General features: G+C 44.4%; 1 protein-coding gene across 4 annotated transcripts in view; it reads left to right on the top strand.

Moving 5' to 3' along the window:
* The window catches only part of STK39 (serine/threonine kinase 39), a 297147-nt gene that overhangs the window by 37789 nt on the left and 232614 nt on the right, over window positions 1-26744 (top strand). For 3 of the 4 annotated variants that reach the window (XM_032880373.1, XM_032880371.1, XM_032880372.1), the window contains exon 2: window positions 21963-22075. In XM_032880373.1, the coding sequence (XP_032736264.1) occupies window positions 21963-22075 (113 nt within the window). Of the gene's footprint in view, window positions 1-16769; window positions 16776-19508; window positions 19511-21962; window positions 22076-26744 lie in introns of those variants that run through there. The other variant, XM_032880374.1, reaches the window with a different exon arrangement.

Genomic DNA, 26744 nt, shown 5'->3' with positions numbered 1-26744 from the left:
ATGTAGAGTTTGGGGTGATGTGGTTTGTTCAAAGTCGGCCACAGAAGCAGGAGTCTCGATCTCATTTCTGCTACAACACTTACGCATCAGGTGTATCTTTATGCTTGTGCTGGGAAGTAGGTGTTTTGCTGTGTGCCCTGGACAAAGAAACATGGGTAGACGTGCTGAAGGGCTGAAGGAGGCCCTCACAAGGACACTGCTGTCAGGGAGGGGGCTTTGCATCAGTGGTAAACCAGATGGACGTTATGGGGCAGGTAGAATCTACATGAATTGAGAGCTTTGACTTGAAAATCTGCTTATAAAGTGGGAAAACACATTTCCTTATGGTCTTGACTTAGTTGTCTTCTACTGAGTTGCTTTTTCAAAAATCTGCTAAGGGTGTTAAACCTGTATATATGAAAAACCCACTGTAACAAAACTTCTTATCCATATAATTCTCAAGAGTAAGTAATTTAAATTTGGCTTTAGAGATTTTGTGTCTTTTTTTTTTTAGTTTAATATTATCGAGTCATTTTTTAAATTGTGACAACACATGCTCCTTAAAGAAAAATTAGAAAATGTAGGAAAAGCACAAAGAAGAAAACAAATTGTCACCCATAATTCCATCTCCAAAAGAAAAACAGTATTTTGGTGTTTACTGAGTGTTCATAAAACCGGTATTATATTGTACATGGTGTTTCATAACCTGTTATTTCTATTAAATATATTATTAATTTCCCCCTTGCCATTACATATTATTCCAAGATAAATACTGCACGGTTATTGAAAACTTGCTTTTGAGGGTTCCCTGGCTGGCGCAGCTGGTTGGGCGTCCGACTCTTGGTTTCAGTTCAGGTCGTGATCTCAGGGTCATGAGATGGAGCCGTAGGTGGGGCCTTCTCCAAGCTCGGCACAGGAGTCTGCTTAAGACTTTATTCCTCTGTGATCCCCTCTCCCTTGCACGTGTGTGTGTGTGTGTGTGTGTGTGTGCTTTCTCTCTCTCAGAAATAAATCTTTAAATCTTTAAAAAAAATGCAGCCAGGTTAGAAAAGTTTACAGGGAATACCCATATATCCATCACCCATCATCTGCCAATAACGTTTTACATAGTTGCTTTATCAGGTGTCCATCTGTCCACCTCCTCTGTCCACCCATCAGTCCACCTTAGTGCTCTTTTCCATGCATTTCAAAGGAAACTTCCGTGCCATATGGTACTTAATTATGTTTGGTGGACACCATTATTCAAAGACTTGGTATTCCTTGAGCACACACAAAGGAAAGCCCAGACAACTTGCCAAGAGAATTTTGTTGGGCCTAGTGAGAAAGGACATCCAGGGATTTAAAATTTGCCTTGGAGCAAAGTATGCATCATTAGCATCTGAAGTGGCAGATAAAGAACCAGGAAGAAGGAGCTCTCTCTTTTGCTTTTATGCCTAATTCAGATTTCAGTATCCGGCAGGGAAAATCTTTAGAAGGGCCAACTCTCTCGTGCGTTGATCTGCACGCTATGATGCTTGGAAACTGGTGGATGGCCTAGTGACTCGCCGGTGGGCAAAGCGCCACAAGTGTGGTTTCTGCCAGCTGCTGGGGGGGGTGGTGTCTGACTCCCAGCTGCCCTCCGGACCCAGGGTCCTGCTCTCCCTGCCTCTTCTACCTCGGGTGCCCAGGCAGGAGATTGGAGCCCTCTTATTTCTGCTCTGGACGGATTTCCTGCCAGCCTACCTGGCCTTGCTTTCCGAGTGACAGGTTCTTTCTTTTGTTCCAGGGATGGTGGCGAAATGCTGAGGGGCCAGTGCGGGACAAGCTTGGCAGGCCCAGAAAACACCTCTTGTTTGTACCTCTTCAGTGCCCGCTTTTAAAACTGCCTTAAACCGTATGCCCCAAGGTGCACGGCCGGGTGTGGTGACCTTGCTTTGTGTACAGTCCCTGTCATAGCATCCTGTGCATTTAAGCTTGCCTGTCGTTAGGTGTCCCGGAATTCTTCTAGATGTTCTACTGGGCAAGCACGCAGTGCCTTTGACAAGCATTTCAAGAACACACATTGGTTCTCCAAATTGTATAACCTTTCCTTTGTTTTCAAGTGGCTGCAGGCCCTGAAGGAGAGAGAAGGCTCTCTTTCTCCCCATCCTTTCTTTTCCCATGTTTCACATTCCAGAGTGTTCAGTCTCAGCGTCACGTCAACACCATTTAACATGATAAGAAGCCTCCAGTCTGACATTGGTGACAGCTCCGACATGTCCTTTCTCATAAACTCAGCCTCGGCTAGAACGCCTTCCTAGGAACTGAGGTCTGTGAAGCCATGGTTTCACATAACTGGGTCCCCGAAGACAAAGTGATTCCTCTTCCCTTCTTTTGTCTCCCTTTCTTCCTTTTCATTGTTTTCTTGAGGGCAGCCGGTCATCCGGTTTCTGGGTAATCCAGGTAATCCGGGTTCCTCGATTTTTCCCTCAGGGAGTTTCAGTTCTCGGTGACTGGTCTGGCCACGACCTTGATACTTGGAAAGGATGTCTGGTTTCTTCTCCACCTCACTTCTCTCTCTTTTGGCTTTTAGGCAGAACCCCCCCCCCCGACTCTTAGAGCTGTGGTTCTGTGGTGAGGGAGGTTTTGACCTTCTCTCCCTGCACCCTCTGGGACATCGGTCAATGTCTAAAGTTTGAGAAACCCTGCCCGAGATATAAATATATGTATATATATTTGTAAATCTTTCCATCCATGGCATTTTATAACTTCCATGCCCTTATTATACTGTTCCCATCAGAAAGTTCATCTGCTCCTCTAACCTGAGTCCCCTTATGCTTCCGTTAGTTGCTCTGAAAGTGGAGATGAAAGTGTGGGCTCACTCATCATCTCCTACATATGATCATCTTCCCTTAGCCTAATCTCAGTTAACTGTTAAAATTGTCTTACAGCCCCGTTTCTCTCTTTTTAATCTCTCCAGATATTTTCCAAAATTTTTATGTATTCTGTCTGTTACATTGTAGTAACCCAGTCCAGAGAGCGCATGCTGGCAATTTGGACACTGCTGCATATGATGGAGCATGTCTTTGGGGTGGAATTTTGGGGTGGGGGGAGGACATCATGACTGACTGTGTAAATGACCAGTGGGAGAGTAAGAGAACAGTCACTTTCCCTTCATATCAGAGGGAGTGTGGAAGAAGACTTTTCCACGTCAGAAAAGACCTGGATACAGATCTTTACTCTGCCACTTATGAAAAGTTTGACCTTGGGTCTTTGTTTCTTTGTGCATAAAATGGGGATGAAATACTTCTTTGGGTTGTTTGGAGTAAAAATGAACGGGACTATGTCTGTACGAATGATCCTTGCACTTGTGAGTAAATAGAGGGACTCGGTGATTTAATTTACTGTGTCCGTGATTTGTGTTGGAGTGGATAGTCAAAACTTTAGGAGATCTACAGAGGTAGTTTGAGTTTGATGATGGTTTTCGAACTGTATTGTGCAGAAGAGTTCCCAGGGAGTCTGTTAAAAGCATGTGGGTCCCTCAAGCTATATGCCCAGAGGTTCTTTTTGGGAAGTTTGACCAAATCCCGGCATTTTTCTTTTTCGCAGTAACTCAGGTGGTTTTGATATAGGCGGTCCACTGGTAACACTTGCAGAAATCCTGACCTTCGGGGAAAAGTTCTGTTTTTCCCTATTGAGAATGATATTCTCAGTGGGCTTTTCATTTATGGGTTTTATGATACTGAGGTGTGTTCTCTCTATCCCTACATTGTGAAGAGTTTTAACAGACATGGAAAAATGCTCAACGTCACTCAGTATCAGGGAAATACAAATCAAAACCACAATGCAATACCACCTCACACTAGTCAGAATGGCTAAAATTAACAAGTCAGGAAATGACAGGTATTGGCGCGGATGCAGAGAAAGGCGAATCCCTTACACTGTTGGTGGGAACGCAAGCTGGTGCAGACACTCTGGAAAACAGTATGGAGGTTCCTCAAAAAGTTGAAAATAGAGCTACCCTATGACCCAGTAATTGCACTACTAGGTATTTACCTCAAAGATACAAATGTAGTGATCCGAAGGGCCATGTGCACCTGAATGTTTCTAGCAGCAGTGTCCACAACAGGCAAACTATTGAAAGAGCCCAGATGTCCACTGACAGATGAATGGATAAAGAAGATGTGCTGTGTATCTATCTATATATATACATATATATGTATATACACACACACACATATATATATATATACACACACACATGCACACGTATGCACACATGTAATGGAATACTACTTAGTTATGAAAAAACTTGCTATTTGCAGTGAAATGGATGGAATTAGAGGGTATTATGCTAAGTGAAATAAGTCAATCAGAGAAAGACAATTATATGATCTCATTGATATGTGGAACTTAAAACAGAGGATCATAGGGGAAGAGAAGAAAAAGAAAACCAAGATGAAACAAGAGAGGGAGACAAACCATAAGAAACTCTTAATCGTAGGAAACAAACTGAGGGTTGCTGGAGGGGAGGGAGTGGGGGATGGGGTAACTGGATGATGGGCATTAAGGAGGACACTAGATGTAATGAGCAGTGGGTTTTACATAAGACCAATGAATTGCTGACCTCTACCTCTGAAACCAATAATACAATATATGTTAAGTAATTGAATATGAATTTAAGAACATTAAATATTAGGTGTGCCTGGGTGGCTCAGTCTATTAAACGTCTGCTTTTGGCTCAGGTCATGATCCCGAGGTCCTGGGATTAAGTCCTGCATTTGGCTCCCTGCTCACTGGGGAGCCTGCTTCTCCCTCTCCCTATGTTACTCCCCCTGCTTGTGCTCTCTCTCTGACAAATAAAATCTTTAAAAAAAAAAAAAAAAGGAAAATTAAAAATTAAAAAAAAAAAGAACCCCTCAAACCAAAAACACTTGCAGAAATCCTGGCTGTGTGGCTACTGGGCCAGCATGAAGGAGGGGCCTCATTCTCCTCAGGATGCCTCCTCTCCAGTTGTTTTCTGTTTCTTTGGGGCCATTGACAGAGAATAATCTGAGCTATTTGAAGCAGGACAAAACTGTTCTTTGTTCTTGCTTTAATGGCAACTAGAGATATCTTTTTATTGGATGGTCTCCTTAAACATTATTTTGATTCAGAGTCCTAAGTCTTTTGGGAATCAATTGAGGAACCCAGACTGGGAAAATCTCCTTGTTCATTGACTGATGGAATTGTGATTTGGGGTAGGAAAGGAGCTCAATGGGGGTTTTTAGGAGGATTTGGGGGAGAAAAAGTGAAATGTGGATGGGATTTCTCTCAGTTTGAGATTGCATTCCTTTAGGAATGGGGTAAAAACGACTAGATTTCATCCACTTGGAAATTATTTGTGTCTGGTTTCTCTCTTTTTCCATTGAATTGGGCCTGGTGATCTAGAATATTGACTGTACTAGTATTTTAAAGAGTTTCTTTTTCCAACTCTTTCAAAGGCTGGAGGGTGGGAGGCTGGCTCGCGGGTGGACCTTTGATGACCAGAGCTTGCTAACTCCTGAAGTGAATGTCTGTCATTTTTTGACATAAGGACAAAATAAACATCCCAGCTTTGCCCAGAAATACATTTCAGTGCTTCTCCTGTGCTGCAGTTCTGGGTCTGCATATGTCCTCGAGAAATCTTTTTCTGTGGGGTATGTTTTACCCACACTTTTCATGAGGCACAGAGTCTCACTGCTAGCTTAAGCTTTGGCCTCTGTGGTGTGGGCGAATCCAAAAAATTTAAAAAAAAGAAAATCTTGGAAGGAATCTCGGTCATTTATTTAACAAATGAAAGCGTGAGGTAGAAATTAAAAGTCAACTGGGGAGGGTCAGTGGAAAATGCAAACCATGTGAGACTTGCCTTTCAAAAATTTTAACTCCTTGTTGGTATTACGCTTCCCTGCCACCCTGCCCCGCCAACTCCTTAAAGTCCTGTCAGAGGAATTTATTGAGTTGGAGACTGTGACTGAATCTTACATCAAAAGTATATAGACCAAAGAGTCAGGTTGTCCTGGGCTGGTACCAGTCCCACGTAGAAGATGTTTGTTAACACATCTTGGTCTCCCTGAGCTACAGGAGGTGATTGTTCTCTCTGATAACGTTGGGTCCCTGAGCCCACGTCAGGTAGACATTTCTGTGGATTTCATCATCATAAAACCAAGTAGAGAAAATACGGTTATTTATAAACTGGTACAAAAACACAAGGTGAATGTTTACCAAGGGTAGTAGAAGATGATTTATTTGCGAGAGAGAGAGAGAGAGAGAGAGCACGAAATGGGGGAGCATCAGAGGGAGAAGCAGACGCTCTGCTGAGAGGGGAACCCAATGTGGACTCTCTCCAGGGACTCTGGGATCATGACTTGAGGCGAAGGTAGACATTTAACTGACTGAGCCACCCAGGAGCTCCAAGAATGGGTTTTTATAATTTCTAATTTTAACTTGTGGTGTCCTTTAAATACATTTGTTTCAGAGTTGAGGATATAATGGTAGTTGGGGATGCTTTTGTCCTATAGATTTCAAGTGTGCTGAGCTCTGAGTTAGTGGCATAGCATTTAATATTTCCATGGATTTCTTTTTTTCCCTCTCTCTCTCTCTTTAACCAGTCATAGTCTTTCCCACTTCTTAAATATTTTGACATAGAGTTTTTGAGACATGAGTTTAAAAAACCCAGGAAGATGTTAAAGATTGAGAATGAAACTAAGGTGAGTGAAAACAGAACCTTATTTCATTGGGCCTGTTTGGTCATTTTGCTTCTTGCTGGACAATATGAGGAAATGTAACACAGGTCAGATACTATCGTGAAACATAATATGACATCCAGACACTCTCGTAGCCCAAATATTTCTAAGACCCTGTTGACAGCTTAGTTATTTCAAGTAATTAGATATGGCTGAATACCAGTTGTCCAAAGAATTTGGATGTCCTTTTGGAGTTTTGTTCAATATAAGTCCTGGCAGAAGATGTGAGAATCTATTTAAAATAATGTTCAGGGGTGCCTGGGTGGCTCAGTGGGTTAAGCTGCTGCCTTTGGCCTGGGTCATGATCTCGGGGTCCTGGGATCGAGCCCTGCATTGTGCTCTTTGCTCGGCGAGGAGCCTGCTTCTCTCTCTCTCTCTGCCTGCCTCTCTGCCTGCTTGTGATTTCTCTCTGTCAAAAAAATAAATAAAATCTTAAAAAAAAAAAAAGAAAGAATGTTCAAATATAGGGAATCATGGAATTCCTTAAAGTGGTGCCTTTTCACCAGTCACTTCGAAATACGATGCACTTTGCAAAACTAAACAGCTTCCTTTGTTTTCCAGAATGGAGTTAAGTGGTTCCGTGATAGGATCTTACCTGTAGATAGCCATGTCTTGTTCTCTTGCAGACATTCTCCTGAAACGGCTAGACGCACGAGTTAAGGACAGTGAGTAAACTACACGGGAAAGGTGATATTCTGGTGTCCAAGGCATTTGCGAATCTTCACAGAGAGGCTGCTGCTGGCTTCCGTTTAAAGCCGAGAATGAGCTACAGTGGTGTCAGCCTCATGTCTGCTGCCTGGCATAACCCTTGAGGTGTCAGGGTCTCAAGGGATGCACAAAATACTTTTGGAAGCTAAAGTCCCTGACGCTCCCCCAGCCCCTCTGCTACTTTTAGCATCGCCTAAAACCCAGTGCCGTGACGAAGAATCTGGAGGACAGCTGGGAAAGTGGCATTGGAATAGCATAGCATACGACACCTTTTGGCCATACTCGAGGGCTTAGGAAGCCATAAAGGAAAGGCACCTTTAGAATACAGGCTGGTGTTCTGTCTCTCTCTGACATTTATTTGTGTTCTGTATTTATCCAGTCCTACATCGCCCATACACGTTTAAATACAGGGAGCTATTTCAGCGTGGAACTATTCTTCAGGCATCCAGGGTTTTTCTTGCCGTGTCTCTCATCTGTGGACTTTTACCCGATGAAGGCTAAGACTTTGTCCAAATCACTGTGCAGAGGTGCGGATGGTCCTCTACGTCTGTATTGTGTTCTCTCACTAAAAAAAAAAAATGTGTGCACACTCTCCAGGGTAGGTGCAGCCGATTTCCTGTTGTGCTTTGTGAGTTATTCTAGTGTCCTAGGTAAATAACCCCAAGTGAAATTGATGTATTTCTTTTTACTCACTTGGTTTGGCAAATCATTGACAGATAAATGATTCTATAAGCAATTTAATGAGCTACCAAATACAGTGACTTTTCTTTAAGATTTTTTTTAAAGATGTTTCAAGATTTATTTATTTATTTATTTGACACACAGAGGCAGGCAGAAAGGGCGGGGGGGAAGCAGGCTCCCCGCCGAGCAAACAGCCCCATGCGGGGCTCAATCTAAGGACCCTGAGATCATGGCTGAACCAAAGGCAGAGGCTCAGTCCACTGAGCCACCCAGGCGCCCCTATAGCGACTTTTTAATACAAGTCTTGAAGCTTCTGCATTCAGCATTGTTTCAGCTTTTGTTTTGCGCCAAAGGTGGGTTATCCCTTTGGAATTATTATACAAAACTCTGAGAAAGGATTCAAGTGTCTAATCCTAGGGTTGAGGCTAGAGTTTATGGTTCAATAACATGTTGGGGTGTTGTGTTGCAACTAATGTAATTATAAACATGTTTTAGAAACATGAAAAATGTTTATACTCTTAACTCACAATGTAAACAGCACAACCGGGAGCCATAATTACTGTGACTATATTTTGTGAGTGCGCATGTGTGGGTATGAATAAGGATTAGAATGTAATATGCAAGCCTGAAAAGAGCTGTGCTTGGGTAATGGGATTTAAAAAAATTTATTGAGAATACTCTTTGTTGTTGCTGCTTAGCATGATTTAATTTTAAGGATAGGAGGAAAAAACTTTCGTTGAACTGGTTAATTATTTCTTCTGAGCCTCCACAAGAAAAAGAGTGGGATGGACAAAAAGGAATGCCTCCCAATACCAAATATTAATATCTTTATGTTTGGTTTTAAAACCTGTTCTTCATAGGAGGCAGTACAGACAAATACTCTTTTGAAGGAAATGACTGAACACTTCTTTCTTCCCTGAGAACATCTGTTAAATGTTGGGAGCATGGCCCCTGCTCTCCTCCATAAGGGGAGCGGGCAAGCAGCCTGGTTTCGATATCTCCGACCCCCCATCCTCAACCTTTCTGTTCTTGACTTGGAAGGTTGGTTGAACAAATGCGTGGTGGCTCACGCTGTTTAAGTTGTCATCGGGAGCAAGCGGTGCATGTTCTGATGGAGGGACAGCTCTGGTGGCAGAGTTTTGGAAAGGACAAAGGTGAAGAGAGAATCAAGATTGTTGTAAAATGCAGTGATGGTTATAGTGGAGGCGATCATGCATTTAGTTTTATTACCTAAATCCCCCCCCCCCAGTTAATATCCAGTCTAATCAGCAAATCCTGTGGCTGTACCTCCAGATAGATCCCTAATCCAGCCACTTGTCTCCCTCCCTCTTCAGTCTTTAGCCATCATGAATTTGTGCCTGTCCATCTCTGGCAACTCCCTAACCAATCACGCCGTACCTGCTCTTGCTTCACATTGCAACCTGGTGTCCACAGAGCAGCTGGAGTGAGCAGTAGAAAATGTGAATCAGTAGCTCTCATCAAAATTTTCCAAAGTGCTTATTTTGGCCGACAGGGCTCTTTCTGGGTGTTCATTCCTCTGCCTGCCTGTCTGACCGTCTCTTTTCCCCCACTACCCTCTCTATCAACAAGCTCCAGCCATACTATCCCTGTCTCTGTCCCTCAAGCTCTCCAAACTCATTTCTGCCTCAGGCCCTTTGCACGTGCAGCCTCTCTTCTTGGAATATTCTACCCACAGATCTTTGTGGCTCCTTCAATTCAGCCCAGATGTTACCACCTCAGAGAAACCACCCTGGCCATCATAGCTTAAGATATCTTCCCACAAATTGATATAATATCTGTTTTGTCATAGCACTAATCACAAAATCAAATTCTTACTCATGATTTTTTAAGAAATCTATGTCTGTCATTCCAATTAAGATGTATACTCTTGGAGGGCGTGCCCCTTTTCCTCTCTGCCTCCTTGCCAGTACCTTAAATAGTGCCTGACATGTTCTTAGAAGCTCAATAAAGTCTTCGAATAAATAAAAAAACACAGTCTTTGTCATATGATTGTATGAACTGTAAATTGAAGTTTGTTTTCAACTTTGAGAGGCTATTATTCGGTGTGTGTTGAAGGCATCATTACAGTTATTGTACATAGTAGACCATGGGATTTGGTCATTCCTTCCCACTCCATTCCCATCACTGGTGATGGGGTTGCTACACCTATGTATCCATCTTGGTCTCCCGACTGGGACTGAATTAGCTGAAGTAACAAAGCGGAACTAATTGACACATGAGAAGATTGAATCTGAAATCAGACCTTTTCAGGATTTTGGTCTATACATAGCTACTGGGCCAACGGCTTGGAGCCTAGACCCGAGGGCCTGGCCAACAGGTTTTTATTAAATTATGTGCAGGAGGGGGTCTTCTTGGCAATGAGCAAAGCACATTGAGAGCGTAGGTGACTGCCCTTTGAGAGCTTGGAGTTCAAGATAGAAGCATTGGTTAACCAGAAACTTGACAGCGAACATAAAACTGAATACTTCTATCATTTGATGAGTAAATGAAGCAGAAAGAGACAAAGGAGTTTCTCTCTGAAAAGATCGGTTTAACCAGTACTTACCAATCAAATCAGCCTCGCAATTAAAACAGGAGGAGATGAGTGAGTGACTTTGCGTGGTATTTGCCCCTTCTTGCAGCCATCTGTAGAATACACGTCTGCTGCCACTTAGAGATGGGGGTCACAGACCTGGGGACCTAGGCCTCACGCTATAAGAAAGAAGTTTCAGTTAACACTATTACTATCTGTAATAATTCTTCTTGAAGTGCCACACGAGGTCCTCTGTGCAGGTTGAATTTAGACATCGTATTCCTGTTGTAAAGTTTAATTGTTTAATGTGTATTGAATAAAAGCATTTACGGTGATCTGACTATTCACTTTGGTTTACTATGGACCCTTCATTACCCATAATATTTGAGGAATCCTGTTTTCTGGATTCATGGGATAAATTTCCAGGTAACCAGAGCTCAAGTTAATTTAAGCCACAGTTAACTGGAAGTAATTTTCAAGTTAAATTACTCTCGGTCTTCCGAGGCAGGGAAGTAGAGCCGGCCTCATCTTCCCTTTGCAGCCAGTTTCTGAAAACGTACCGAAAAATCCAGTAATCAACATTAAGGGGAAGGGTGTTGAATCTTCATTTTTGAAGAGCTAAATACATACAAAATTACCAAGTGTGGTTCCCTGTAGAGGGATTTGCTCTCTCTGGACTCCTGCAGGCCAGGGAACCCCTTTCCCAAGCTGGTCATGCGTCTTCTCCCAGACTCTGCAGGCGTCTGCTTCTGCACGGCTCATGCCGCCCTCCCCTGTCAGCCTTGGGGTTCTGGAGGGCTGGATCAGGAGGTTTCTGAGCCTTTACTCCTTTGTTAGGAGGTGGGCACCTGGAAGCTTTGTGGGTGATTTGGGTCAGCTACCTCCCCTGTGCTCTAGCGGTTCCGAGTGTGGTCCACGGACCAGCTGCATCGTATCGCCTGGGAGTGGGAGCCCCTGCCCCAGACCTGCTGAGTCAGCATCTGCATATTCCTGGGATATCCAGGTGACCTCTTGCACTGTCCGCATATTTTCCAATTCCTACATAGTCCTCTAACATTTTGGCCCCGAGTGTCAAGACCACGGAAGGGAGCGTTCTCCTGACGACCTACCAGGCTCCCCTATGTCACCATGTGAGATCTCGCAGCTGCTTCAGAGCTGGGACCTGGGGGGTGGGGCAGGGGGAGGCGGGGATTGACAGCATGCTGCTGCTTCCCTCAGGGCCCGAGTGGTGCGAAGTGCCCTTTGTGGAGTGCTTCTTCGCCTTCTTTCTCACTCCACTGCGCTCTGGGCCCCGCTCAGCTTGCCAACGCACTGCTTCCCACCACACTGGACCTTTGTGTTCCTGAAATTAGCACTCCTGTGTCCCTCTTCTTTTCTGCTAGCGTTTTGGACTGTGGCATCATCCTGCTTCTGGATGAAGAGTGTGTAGAGAGCAGGGCAGGAAGACCTCTACCCTTTAGGGTTGTCCCTTACCTCCTGGTGTGTGGTGTTACTTGGGGGAGAACCTTCAGGTTCCCGGAGAGACCAGATAAGCAGGAGTGAGATGATGAGTAAAGTCCATCAGACGGAGAGGTAGGGAGGGGTGGGTGGCATTAACACGGGTGGACTTTTTTCCAATGTTCTTGAGCTAGGAGAATTGTTGTAGTTACTCGCTGCTTCATGGATGTGTGGTAGCCAAGGGTAATGACCAGAGAGGTGGATCTTGAATAATGAATCATTTCCCTGCCCAATTTTCCGTACACCCAATCACTGTCCTATAAAGATTAGTTGTCAATGCTGGCTACCAGCAATAGTGTTGGAAGAGGTGGACTTAACTTCACAGGAAACTAAGAAGTGGGGCTCTGTGGGAGCAGAGGTGATCCCAGGGGAGGGATTTTTTTTTTTTTTTTTTTTTAAAAGAAACTTATAGTAGACCCAGATACAGGTGTCTGGGATAATCACACTGTTGATAATAGTACAGTCAAAACATAGTTGACCACTTATGTGCCAGACATGTTTATTTAAGCTGCTATATTTGTGTGTATTATCTCATGTAATATTTCTAGCCATCCCATGAGGTGGCTACGATTGTCATTCCCTTTTTTATAATTAAGGAAACTGAGGCATACATGTACAAAGCAACTTGCCAAGGTCACGTTGCTGGTAGGGCTGTCTGGCCCTAGACTCCTACTCAAACTACTGCCTGACCAAAAGGAAGTAGAGTGGGGCTGGTCTGGGGTTGTAGGGACAGAATGAACATTTGGGGGATGTTAGATATTAAAAGGGGGCATTTTAGGAGTTGTGTTTGAAAACCAAGTGAAGGAGAATGAAGAGAACAAGGTCGGCCCTTGCTAGATGGAGCTTGGAATTGGCCCCAGCCTCTGGCTGAAGCTGATGGATATCCTATTCCTTTGGCTCCTTATGAAGTGGTTGTCTCTAGGCACCAGATAGATCTTTCTAGACTGGCTTGTGTATAGGGCTGTTATTTGGCAAACCACGTTCATCCTCTGCCTCCTGTTTCCCTGTTAAGCTCTGCTACTAGGGGCTGCCAGAGCGCTTCTGGGAGCCTGGAGGAGGCAGAAGGGACGTGATTCATTCCATTTGCTTGTTGTGCTTGTCCGCCTCATTCCAGAAGAGTCCTTCACTCTGCTAGCAGCCACTGGTTCCTGTCTTCATCTCCTTGCTATGTCCTGGAACCAGCCTCCTGGCACCCCTCAGAGAATCCATCACCGGGCTGTCCTCACAAGTTTGAGTCCCAGTCCCATGTGGACTCTCATGGGGGTCCCGAGGTGCCAGCACCTGCTCCTCAAGAGGTCTGCTCCCAGCTCTGTGGGTCTCCTCCTCTCAACTGGCAGATTTCCATAACCCCACTCCTCCCTTTGATTCCCCATCCTGTGTCCCAGGGCGAGAGCTGCATCCCACAGTTTCGCTCTGTTGCTCAGTGTTTTCAGCTGACACTTGCTGAACCTCTTCTTTAGATCGAGTGATGTCTGTTGTAGAATCTAGTGTTGTTTCTGTTTTCCTAACTGGTCCCTAACTGATAAATTTTCCTGTGTCCTGGCAGGGGAAGGGAGAGGCAAGCTGAGACACAGAAACCGTGGTTTTCAAACTTAAGAGTATTAGGGCATCACTAGAGAGGCTTATTAAAAATACACATACCAGTGGGGCGCCTGGGTGGCTCAGTGGGTTGAGCTTCTGACTGTTGTTTTTTTTTTTTTTTAAGATTTTATCTATTATTTGAGACAGAGAGCATGGGTGGAGAGAGGTCGGTGGGAGAAGCAGACTCCCTGTCAAGCAGGGAGCCCGATTTGGGACTCCCAAGATCGTGACCTGAGCCGAAGGCAGTCACTTAACCAACTGAGCCACCCAGGCGCCCCCGACTCTTGATTTTGGCTCAGGTCACGATCCTCAGGGTTCTGAAAATGAGCCCCAAGTTGGGCTCCATGCATGGAGCCTGCTTAAGATTATCTTTCTTTCCCCCTCCCCTCTGCTCATGCTTGAGCTCTCTCTAAAAAAAAAAAAAAAAAAAAAAAAAATTAAAAAGCACATATCAGGCCAATAATTTTACTAATCCCGATTCAGTAGGTTGAATCTGGGCTCAAGAATCTGCTTTTGAAACAGACATTGTAGGTGTTTCTGATGTTCTTACTCGGTCTCAGAGGCTTTGAGAAAATCCATCCCAATCCAGGGCTTTCTCATGGGGCTGTTTCTTAAGTCTGGGGTTGTTGTTCTGGGGCTTAGAAACAAACTTTACTTATTTTCCTTTTCATAGGTTGGGTGTTTTGGCCATGCTAATCTTTGTTCCAAGGCCGCCGAGTTTGTGCGTTGCCCCTAGAGGCTGAACACCAGCCCTCGTTCAGCCCAGTGAGCTATGATGCACTTAACTGGGAGAAAGGTGCTTCCTTCCCCCGTCATTGTGCTTCAACCAATGCGCCTCCACAAGAACCAGGCCTTGCACGTCCGGGTTCACGTCCAGTCAGAGAGAGACCTTTCTCTCATTCACACAAAGGCAACATGCACGTAGCTGAGATGGGATGAATGGGACTGAGCTTGGAATAGAGACTGGTTCTTCTTTCTGTATTTGTAGCCTTTCCCACTTCCAGGTGGCTCAAGGTTGGATCTGAGAGGAAGGAGAGACGCCATGTTAGAACGCCCCGTTAGAACTAGGATGCTTGTGTCTTTTGGCCTTCACCAGTGGGTGTATCTGTTTATCTGTATGAATAGCAATGGACATTCCTCTGTGGAATGTTGGCTTCTGTTGGGTTGATTTAATCAGTAGAACGAGTGGGCTTTGCAGGGAGGGGTTGAACTGCCCCCTTGGAGCAGAACAGGACGTTTCAGTTCTGCCAGATCATGGGGCTTGGAGTGTGCAGGGGGCAAGGACTTGAATTTGACCTTTAAATGAACTTAAAAATCAAATTTGCCCTGCAGGAACGTGTCCCTCCTGCCGTCCAGGGCCTGATGTGATGGCTCCTAGGATGGATTGGGAGGTCTGCTGCTGGCTCCTGTCACCTCGCCATGTTGTTAGCTGTTTGATGTCACTGCTTTATACTCAAGGGGAGTCATCAAAGGCCCTACTCTATTACCTAGGCTCATTTCGCGTGGGTGGTGGCCAGGGGGTTTAATTTATGAAAACCGAGTTTCCCTACCCGTTCCGGAGGAACACTGCTCTTCAGTACGAGCTTTCCTATGACATTGACTCTAAAATTGAAACAGATGTTCTGCAGATCAGAAATGCCTTCAGGCAGGTAGCCTCCCTAGGCCTGTTCTTGACGTTAATTGCCACATCCCCAACTACCGGTTTAAAACACACACAACCAGCAGGTCAGAGATAACATTGCTCTTCCTCCTTGCCTCTGGACTGCACAGTCAGCAAGGGCCCTAGCACTCCCTGTGCAGAACACAGCTTCATCTCCCTTGTGTCTAGGTGTCTTCCCCAGGGACGGGTTGATGTGGGTTTTATTCACTTAGCAAACCCTTACCTAGGGCTTCCTGCGTTCTAGGCTGGGACATCGGCAGAAGGACTGATTCTAGAAGTAATAAGTCTGGGGAAGACCGCTCGGGATCCCGTTAAATGCTGGGATGAGGCTGTACTGGGTCCTTGGGAGCAGAGAGGAAATGACTAGCCGCCTGTGGTTGCTAGAGGACACAGCATCTCAGGTGATTCCTGGCCAAGCCCTGGGGCTAGCTGGTCAAACGCCCCCACCCCAGCAAAACTGGATGTTCTTTTTTTTAGCAAATAAACGCACATTCACAGACAGAGAGGTTTCCTCCAAGTTTCGTGTTGGTTAATTTCAGCATCAGGACTAGACTCCTAGAATACAGTTGAGGGATCTAAGCCCTATTCATCATCTCGTGTATATCATTAAGAAAACAAAAAATGTCTGGGAGTAAATCCCAATATTAACCACATTGAATTTGATGGCAATTAGAGTCAGTTATTTAATAATTCCTTATCATGTACTTACCACTCTTCTTTAACCAGGTGCCTAGAATTTACTTGTACCCCCGCCATATTCATTATTGATTTTATTTATATCAGTAATGCCAATCCACGTAACTTCTGAATTTAATAAGTGTCATGTAGGGTTTTTTTTTTTTTTAAGTGCGTTTGTTTGTTTTAATTGTTTAATTGCTTTCGATGTGGCTTGAGGTCCAAGGTGAATTTGCTGACATTCATGTCAGTTTGGTTCCACATCCCAGTTCCCCTCTATCTCTCTTACGATCAGATCCCCAGGCTACTTTTTGTTTTTCTGCGGCATTATCAGATGGTTCTTGCCAAGTTACATACAAGCGCTGCTCTCCTTTGGGGAGGTCTGTGACCTCTAAAGGTTTCAACAAGCCAGGCTCTCCCAGGTAAGGGAGTTGGCAGGTCAGTGGTGAAATATGGGCATATTTGCTCATTGGCCTCACCTTTATTTTACTTTGTGTGAGCTCTCACTCTGTTCCAGCAATCCCAGAAGGTAGGTCCACGGACTGGTTCTTTTGACGGTAGCGGAAGGATGTAACTCAGCGTGGCTGTAACACAAACAAGGTCACTTGGTGCGGGGGTGAGGGTGGGGGGAGTGGCTCCCTGTTTGTAGTTTCCTTGGGAAACGTGGCCTTGCTGTGCCCTGCCCAGTGTATACACACAGTCTGTGTACCATTTATCAGACAGGCTGGCAGGAGGTTCTGTTTTGTTAAGGAATCCATATAGCGAATTCCATATGACACCTGTCTCACCGCTTGTCTCCTTCGTGTTTGACTGTGCTGTTCCTTTTACATAGAATGCGCCAAATGACAGGTGGGAAATAATGGGGTAAGGTGGATGGCACCACGCCACATGTAGTCAATCAGTTTGGGTCCATGTCTTGAGTATGTACATATATTATGTGTCATCATTGGAAATGTGATCACTTTTGATCCAGAAGAATGGCAACTTCGTGTGTGTAAGCTAATAGATAATTTAAAAATTGGGCCATCGGGTATGGAAGGGTACACCTTTGAAGCCAAAAAGTAGTTACACAGGGAGGCAAAATACAGCCCGTGGCAAGCTTTCATGTGACTCACAATGCTTTTATATTTAAAAAAATTTTTAATTGCTCACTTTATCATATTAGAAGATTTCAAACAAAATTCTGAATTTTCAGCTTTCCTGCAAAAATCTGAATCTGGCCGTGCTAAGTCAGAGATCTTACATGGCGACATTAGTGGAGGCGGAGTGACAGCTGTGTCCCTCCAGAGTTCACGTGTGTGTCCATTTATGCGCTGGCCGGCTTCCAGCTCTCATGTGACCTTCACTGGCCTCGTGGGCTTTGAGGTTGGACCCGTGATATAAATAGAACACATGTAATAAGTTGGATAAAGAGAAAATTGGAAGAAGTCATCAGCTGGTCCAGAGCCTTTGTTTTGTTAATTATCTACCACCAACGAGCACATCCAAAAAGAAAGCCTGAGCAACTCCGGACACTATGTGCTGAGAAAGGACAGGTAGACATAATGAAGGAGTCCTTTCATGTGGTGCAAGATAGGCAAACTCTTAAGAGAAGTTTTGGCTCGGCGCTCCTCATTTAAGGAGGCTGTGATGACAGCTTCCTTCCACTGGCCACTACTCGTGTTATAGGCTGATATAATATATATTTGGTTGGTTTGTTTTTTAATTCCTGACGTTTATGAGGAGAAGCTACTGGACAGTTGACCATGTCCTAACTTAAACGTAAAGAAAAGTTCTTAGGGACTCATAAGTATATTTTAAAGTACCAACTGTTTATTGCTACATTATTCATATTGGAGGGAAAGCTGGACATAGAGAGAAGACTGACCAATAGAGGAAGGACTGAATAAATTATGGTTTGTCAACTTCATGAAATCTGTAGCATTGAAACAACAAATTGGCTGGACACTGGTTGACTTGGAGGGATTTCCCTGAGAAATAATGAGAAGTAATACTAGAGAAGAATACTAACTTCTTAGTTAGTATTACTGAGAAGTAATACTAACATAAGATTTTTTTTTTAAGAATTTTTTTTAAGATTTTATTTATTTTATTTTATTTATTTATTTGACAGAGATCACAAGTAGGCAGAGAGGCAGGCAAAGAGAGAGAGAGAGAGAGAGAGGAGGAAGCAGGCTCCCTGCTGAGCAGAGAGCCCGATGAGGGACTCGATCCCAGGACCCTGGGATCATGACCTGAGCTGAAGGCAGAGGCTTTAACCCATAGAGCCACCCACATGCCCCCTAACATAAGATTTAATTAGTGCTTCCTATATACAAGGCACCATTCCACGGGCTTTCCACGTATTAACCCATTTGATCCTCACAGCCACCCTGGGAGCTCTGTGCTATATCGCCATCATACAGATGAAGAAACTGAAGCGTCAGTGGTCGAAGAAGAGGCATTTAGTATGTGTGGCAAGGCTAGATTACGAACTCATGCAATCTGGGTAGACAGAGGCTTTTTAAAGTAATTTCTAGTGTAGGTTAAATGTCAGAGTACCTTTTCAATAAGAAGTTTAGTTATAGAATCTTAATTCATAGGTATTCCAGAATTCCAGATTCTTTTCTTGTATTTCAGACTCTTAAACTCATTATGCCATCTCAGACCTTAGAAATCATTTAGTCTTCCAGTTTTCAAACCTAGCCCTCCTTTCCCCCTCTTTAAACCAACTGTATCTTCTGTAAACAGAATGGTACTTTGTATTGACCTGGACGTACTCAGCCTTCCCTTTTTTCCCCTGGGTGGTGGTGGTGGGGGGGCGTTGTGCAAACTCTAGATAGTCTATCTCCTTAGTTGTGCAGGTGCAGAAAATACATTCTAGAGAGAGAGCCTAACATTTACTGAGTTGATGTTTCCAGGGATGTTATTAGGCCTCATGGGTAGCTTGTATTATGCCCATCAAGGAAACTGAGATTTAGAGAAAAATTAGGCCCAATGCCACAGAGGAAATTGGTACCAGGATTGAAAAGATAGGGTAGAATGTTTGTTGAACCTCCTTTTCTGGGTTCTTACTAACCTAAGATTTGAGAGCTACAGTGGCCAACCAGAGGCCCTTCCACTGAGGGTTACCTTATCTTGCTGTTGACTTAATCAGGCAGTTGGGAACTTGTAATTTGTATGGCATTATTTACCACAGGTGATAGCAGGGTGGGGACTTAGAACACACAATGAAAGGCCTTTGTATTAGTCAACTCTGGCTGCTATAACAAAACACTCAGTGCTGGGTGTGCCTAACAAAAGGCATTTACCTCTCCTAGTTGCGGAGGCTGGAAGTCAGTCCAAATCAAGGTGGTTTCTGGTGAGAGCGCTCTTCCGTTCCCTTCCTCATCCATAAAGCTGGGGATTGGACTTGATGGTCCTTAAGGCTTCCTGCCCCTCTGTCATTGTTCTTGATCTCCCAGCCAGTTGAGGGAAATCTTTGGGGTCAAAGCGGTGTCTCCTACATGGTCTAGTGAGTGGTTACGTGCATTCACCCTATGACAGTGGCCCCAGGATGATTCTCTCTCGAGACGAGAAGCTGCCCGTTGTTCTTTAGTCAGTTCTAGTCGTTAAGTAATAACAATTCTCTAGTTGTGAAGCTCTAATAAAAGACTTTCCCTCCTGCTACCTCTTTCTGTCCAGAATTCTTATTTTTGTCTGCGTTCTTACATGTGTCTGTGGAAATCAGCAGACTCTTATAGTCAAGGATTTCCCAGACCATGGGAGGCAGCCCCCTCTTACAGGCACTTGTGTTATCCTTTCTGGGAGTTTGTTTTCATCTTCCTTGTTTTTCAGTTCTCCTGCTTTGAAAACGTTGTGGGATGTGGATTAAGGATTGGGGGGTGTCGTAAGAATTGGGGGGAGATTTACAACAGGTAGAGCTGAGAACGGCTTCCCATCAGCAGCTCGTTAAAGATGTGTGTTGATTTCTCTGTGTGTTGATTTCTCTGCTGGACACCGGGCCCAGTGCTAACCAGCCTCTTACCACTTTCTCTGCAGCTCAGTCAGTGATGGTCTCTTGTTCTGCAGACCTTGACTAGAAAGAATATTTTGCTATCAGCAGGCCTCTTTGTAGTATTTGGCTCTCATATCTAGAGCATTCTGGAATGAACCCAGCATGCTCTGATCTGTAGGACCAAGACCGATATGGTGGGACTTGGAATAGTCACTGATGGAAAGGCAGTGAGATTAAGGACGGGGAGGTCCTTTCAACAACCGCTGACAATAGCACTCTCTCCTTGAACTAGAGAGTAAGGCTCGCTTGAATTTTCCCTCTAGGTGGTTTCTCTTTTGTTCAAGCATGTAGGACATTTTTTTCTGTCCTATAAGGCCAGGGCAAGCGGGGAAAGGAAGCATGGGCTCTGGCCTCTGGGAAGCAGGGAAAGGCATGGAGCTTGGAGACTGGCCGGCCTGACTCAGACCCCAGCCTAGACGCTTAGCTGCATCGGCAAATTTTCCAAGTCCTAGTGTTCTCACATATAAAATGAGGCTAGGAATAAAAAAAATGCGTAAGCTTATAATGAGAATTGCATGAGGAAGTGCCTACCGTACAGGGGGCTGTTTGTATAGGTGGATTTTCTCCTCCCTCGGTGAACACAGGTTGGACTTTCTGGAATGGGAGTCTTGAAGTTGGAGACCTGGTTTTGGAGCATAGGGTGATCTGTTTGGGACACCAGATCCGGGGGTCAGAGTGGATGTTGAGACTATAGGACAGAAGAAAGGCAGACCTTCAGCTTCAAAGACACCTACTGGGGCACCTCCTTGATGTGGGAAAGGATTGATTTGCCCTAGAAATGTCATGCCTGTCTATCACCTCTGTAAGGAAAGCTAATACTGATCTCCCTTCTGTATTGCCCAAAGCTGCCCCCTCCCCCATCTGATGCTATTGGATGACTCAATTGAGAAGTCCTTCTTGAAGAAAAGCTTTAAGGAGAAAGGTACATGGTCATGTCTGGGCCCCTTTTTGCACAGTCCTGAGTACAGACTGTTTCTCTGCTTGGCTGTCTTGCAGTGGAAGGAGGTTTTTGATATTCATTGCAGAAGTGAGATACCTTAACCTGGAGGTCTTTCTGCCCCCGTGGAATAGAAATCGGATTAGGAGCTCTTTGTGCTCTGCCACAAATCATTACACGTCTACATTTTGCTCTTATAAAATATGGATAATGACATGACTCTGTCTCCTAGGAGTTTGAGTGCATTAGCTAAAGATCATGAAACCTTAGAAATAGGAAATTCATGTGAATGCCGAGAGCTTTTGTAATTACACATTTGCATCACTTGCGTGGCATCTTTGAAAGTCGTGCTTCTAACACGAGAATCCTCGGGTTGATTCCTTTTCTTCTAATGGTAGAGCACGCTCAGAAGGAATAAGATCAAAGAGCACTCAGAGCAGATAAGCTGTCACGGCGTCTTGTGGAGACCCTGAAGTAGTTCAGGCTGGAGTGGTTTGGGTTGGGCTGAAGTGGAAGAAGAGCTCGAGATTTTTTAAGGGCCCTGAAGTTAGAGAATCCTGGGAGCCCGGGACGCTCAAAGGCCTCCAGGAAGTGCTGTGCTTAGAGGCTCACAGCCCCTGGCCCCGTGACCTCAGCCCCGTCACTTCATCAGCCCCTGCTCTGGACAGCAGTAAACGTGCTGGATCACGGTGGGCTCTTTTGGTGTGGATCGTGGCTTCTGGGGGGCGGGCACTGTTTTTATATCCCGTCGAACAGTCCACTCTTTGCTTCTTCTTCCGCAGAGAATTATTTTCAGACTCAGAAGCTCTCTGAGAATGTGTTAAAAGGCAATGTTTTGAATATGTCGAGTAGAAGACTTAAAAAAAAAAATAGGTATTTGTTTAGGAAGGGGGTCACGACGTATCCAGACAATGCGCCACCCGATAGCTGATGCTGTTTTCCTTCTGTTTCAGGCAGCGGAGCTACGGCCGTGGTTCAGGCTGCTCTCTGCAAGCCCAGGCAAGAACGCGTGGCTATAAAACGGATCAACCTGGAAAAATGCCAGACCAGTATGGATGAACTATTAGTAAGTAAAAGTGGAGGATGCCCGCGTGTTGCTTTTCTTCACCGATGGGTATGCAGAGATGGGCAGAGAAGCAGGGGGGAAGAGCGAGCAAGGGCAACTGGGTGTTCTCTCCTCTTCCGACACATGCATTTCTTGGAAAGCAGCCCACACTGGTCTTCCAATCCCCTCCCTGTTAATTACATGGTCCCTCACCGTTGTGTTGTATACCGTACAACTTCCGTCGCTCTGACAAGCGGGATTTTGTTCAGTCATCATCCTTCCAGGGTGGGGCTGGTCTCAGCACTGACACTCCCTTTTGGAAAACCAGGAAACAGACCCACTTAGATGACCTCGCAGGTCATGTGATGCTGAGTGCTGAGCTGGGCTGGAGAGCTTTGGGCTCTCCGTCCAGAGTCACGACATAAATAGGAACTACTCCCCAAGCCCTCTGTCAGTCATTGCCTTTCAGAAACTGCCAGACAACGTACACATTTTGGTTATTCAGGATACCGTAGGGTAGCTTGCATTTGGCTAATAAGGGGAGTTTGTTTTTTTGTACACAGCAGCTTGGACTTCTTATTCTAAATGAAGTATGTACATTACATAAATAATTGGAACTTTGACTGTGGATAGACTCTAGTTGCTTTGGTTGGTTGCAGCAACATTTGCTTTTGGCTTAACTGACTCATTATTAAATGAACAGCTTGGCAAATGGTTATTAGTTGCCCAGCAAACTGTGAAGGGTTTGAGAGTTTAATCTCATAAATATAGGTGACGTTCTGCCTGCCAATTCTCTCTCTCTCTCTCTCTCTTTTTTTTTTTTTTCCTTTTGGCCACTTATTTGAGGATAATAGGAAACTGCATGGAGGAGTTAACTGATTGGTTATCCCAACCCTAATCCCAGTACAAATATTAGTCCAATCGCTCCACACAAGCTACAAAGTATAATGACATTTGGCTCCAAATGAAGAAGCCTTTTGTTGTTTTCTACATTGAGAATGGAATGTCATTAACAAGAGCTTTTTGTCTCTACTCAGAATATAGCTTTTATTTCAGGCTTAATTACAGCACACTATAGTATAAATTAAGTAGAAGGGTAAAGCTGTACTTTTCCAGATCTGTTGGCCTTCCATTTTAAATTAGGCTCCACAAGGCATAGATTTCTCTGGGACTGAAGCAACAGATTGCCCACTAAAACTCAGATTAAAGCAAGAGCTTCCACAATTTAGTGTTACTTTAAAACAAAACAAAACAAAACAAAACAAAAAACCAAAAAACCCAAACCCCACAAAATTTGTATACATTTAAGGCTTTTACCTTCTTCAAAATTTTGGCTGTGCTTTGCTCTTGCTGAAATGATTGCTGCATTGTTGCTTATGATCAGAGTGACCAACAAAATTGTGCCTTTGTCATCTGACCCGTTTTGAAGGTCACTTTCCCCAAGTGGAAAAAGCACTAAACAAACTGTGGGGAGAGTTGGGTCCTCCTCTTGCCGCCGACTTGTTTTCTACCTTTGGTCGAGTCACCTAACAGCACAGCACTGTTTAGAAAGAGTTGGATTAGGAACTGTCTCAGATCCCTTTAGGAGTCCTCAAATTCTGTGGCTGTACTGAGTATACACTATTTTATTTTTAAATTTTATTTATTTATTTGACAGACAGAGATCACAAGGAGGCAGAGCAGCAGGCAGAGAGAGGGGGGAAGCAGGCTCCTCGCTGAGTGGAGAGCCCAATGTGGGCCTCGATCCCAGGACCCTGGGGTCATGACCTGAGCTGAAGGCAGAGGCTTTAACCCACTGAGCCACCCAGGGCGCCCCTATTTTTTTTTTAATTGGGGTGCCCATTTAACTATATGCTCTGTTTGGAAATAACCACTCACAAATTTGCCCGTGATGGTTGTACTTGATTGTGGTACTCCGTTGGAGATCCCTTGGCTGTCCTGTTGCCAGCTGCAGAATATTTATACAGGGTCTCTGTGAGGCTGTGTACCTTTGTTTGTAGCAATTCTGGAACCCACCTCCTGGGCTGATGCTGTGGTCCCTGGTCTCTACAAGGCGTAAGTTGCCCCACCTCTCCATGTTCTCCCTCCGCTGGCTGTTCGTTAGCGGCTGACTGCCAGTGATGGGAGCTAATGACAGTCCTGGTGGAGGCAGTGGGGGTAGGGGGAAAGGGGATTTGGGGGAACTGTGTCCCTGGGACCAGCGAACATAACAATGTCATTTGGATATACTTATAATTTAGGTAGAGCTGCACATGTAAGGACCTGGTTTTATGGCTTTGGGCTTGGCTCATTTTTCTGAGGTTTTTGGATTTATGAGTTTGCTTATTAGCAGTTAGTTTCTCTCATTCTCCTCCCCCCACCCCTTAATGCCCACATTGTGTTAACAGGACATAGTCTATATGTATAGTTATCTATTTTTCATTTTAAAGGTATATTGATTCCTTGCTTTGATTGTGCCTTAACCTTGCACCTTTGACCTTTTGATGTCTTCGATATTTCTGAAGATGTGGGTGAATGGTTATGGTTCTCTGGGATGTTTGTCCTTGGCAAAAGAGAGAAGTGGAGTTTACAGTACGGGCTGCCTAATGTTGCCAGGCTTTTGTGGCCCCGCTCTTGGCACATGAGGTTGTGTGGAGCAAAGTTGCTATAATCCTTTCGATTTCGAATACTGCTGTTGTTCACACTTTTATTGTCTTTCTGGGTTCACATTTTGGCAGTGTTTGGACGTCCGGTATCCTAATAATCCTTTAATTCCGTGTCTGTGCGTGCGCGCGCTCGTGCGTTACGTACAGGTCAGTGCTCGCGTCGTTTCACAAACTGTGCCATGTATTAACTGGAAGCCATTGTTCCTGTAAGAAAGAGTGGCCACTGGAATCCTTATCTCGAGAGAGCGTTATGTCATAGAAGTCACAGTTGTCAACGGTTTGCTTGCTGGTGGGACACTGGCCTCCCCTGCTGAAATTGTATTACCTACCTCCCACTTCCTTCTCTCAGCCACGTCCCTACCCCCTTGCTCCCGCCCCCCAGTAAGGTAGGACTGACACTCACAGGTCCCCTGTGATGGCCCAGAGCAGGTCTGGACAGCTGTCCCTGGACTCTGCTGCTCCATAGTGCAAATCCTGTCAGTGTCCGTGGTCACAGGGGGTTTACTTCAGGTTGGCTGAAGAAGGATTCAGGTGCTCATGATTTCTCTTTCTTTCTTTCTTTCTTTCTTTTTTTTTTTTTTTTAATATTTTTTATTTTTTTTGACAGACAGAGATCCCAAGTAGGCAGAAAGGCAGGCAGAAAGAGAGAGAGAGAGATGGGGAAGCAGGCTCCCTGCTGAGCAGAATGTCTGATGTGGGGCTCGATCCCAGGACCCTGGGATCATGACCTGAGCTGAAGGCAGAGGCTTAACCCACTGAGCCACCCAGGTGCCCCGTGGTCATGATTTCTGAAGCAAAGTGATAATTACAGGCTTGGTGTCTCTGAGAATGAAGGGAAAAAAAGAAGCATTCAATGAAATCACTGGTGCTAAATAAGTGGTAATTTAAATAATTTTTTTTTTTTTTTTTAACCATTGAAAGGGGTACTGTGATATTTCTCAGTGACAATTTGGTTCCAGATCTAATACACATTTAGTAGTTTATTTGGTAAATATTTAATGAGTTTCTACATTGCTGTGCTCAGGCCCGAAAGAAGGGTCTGTTCTGGGGGTATATATTAGAGGACAAAGCAATAGGCTCGCTAAAAATTCATCTTAATAGCAATTAGAAAACCCTAGAACAGATGTTTTTCTTGGCATTACATGAAGAGCATTTAGTTAACTTAATTCTTTTTCTAGGCATTTAAAAAATTTTTCATAGATGTATTAGAGTTTGGCTTTTAACTACATCCCACATTCTCTAGGTATGATGATTTGGTGGTTAATTTTCCAAGAGTCAAGGGATATTCCTGGCATGTTCTATATTCCTGACCATTCCAACCTAGATGCTTTGATAATTTCTGAGATTTGTTAATCCCACATTTTTTAATTCCACAGTGGTGTAGATGACTATAACAGGCTTAACACTCTCTAGGAGACATTTATAGCTTTAGAGCAGAGCTTGTTAACTGCATGGCTATTAAACCCTACAAGATGCTAGCCACTGAACTAGACTATGGGAAAACAAAGTTAATTGTTCTTTTTTGGGGAGCCCAGGGACTGGTAAAGGAGTTTCTTCATTCTTATGTTGCGTTGGTGAGCATTTTGAGCTACGGATTCTTTCTGCACTTTTTCTCTCTATTTATGTAGAAATGGTTTAACAGAGTCTCTAACGTGCTTTCCATTGAGGTAGTTCTTGCTTTTCAATAGGAATTCCAGACTTGCTTAAACAGGTCCTACCCACTGTCATGCCGGCGAGTATATTCTATGTGAAGATGGCGTTGAGGTTTCTTGAAAGAGCTTAATTCTCTGGTTTGTGGTCAGACTCAAAGGTTAGGGATGTGCTGCTCGAGGGCCCTCTCACTTCCCTTAAAATTCCATTTCACGAGGGAAGAAATCATCCACTTTTTCGAAGTCCTCTTTTAGTCTCTATCTCCAGGTGACAGTGATTTCCATAAATGTGACATAGTCGTCTTTCTCTTTATTTATCCTAAAACCCACTTTTTCCAACCTTCAAGAACTCTTCTTAAAATTTTTACCAAGGGATTGATGGACATTTTGGTTCAT

This window comes from Lontra canadensis, unplaced genomic scaffold (assembly GCF_010015895.1).
Source record: "Lontra canadensis isolate GAN:19392208 unplaced genomic scaffold, GSC_riverotter_1.0 scaffold69, whole genome shotgun sequence".
NCBI classification, from domain to species: Eukaryota; Metazoa; Chordata; class Mammalia; order Carnivora; family Mustelidae; genus Lontra; species Lontra canadensis.
The sequence above is the reverse complement of the archived record's forward strand: the minus strand, read 5'-3'. Positions and strand labels throughout refer to the sequence as shown.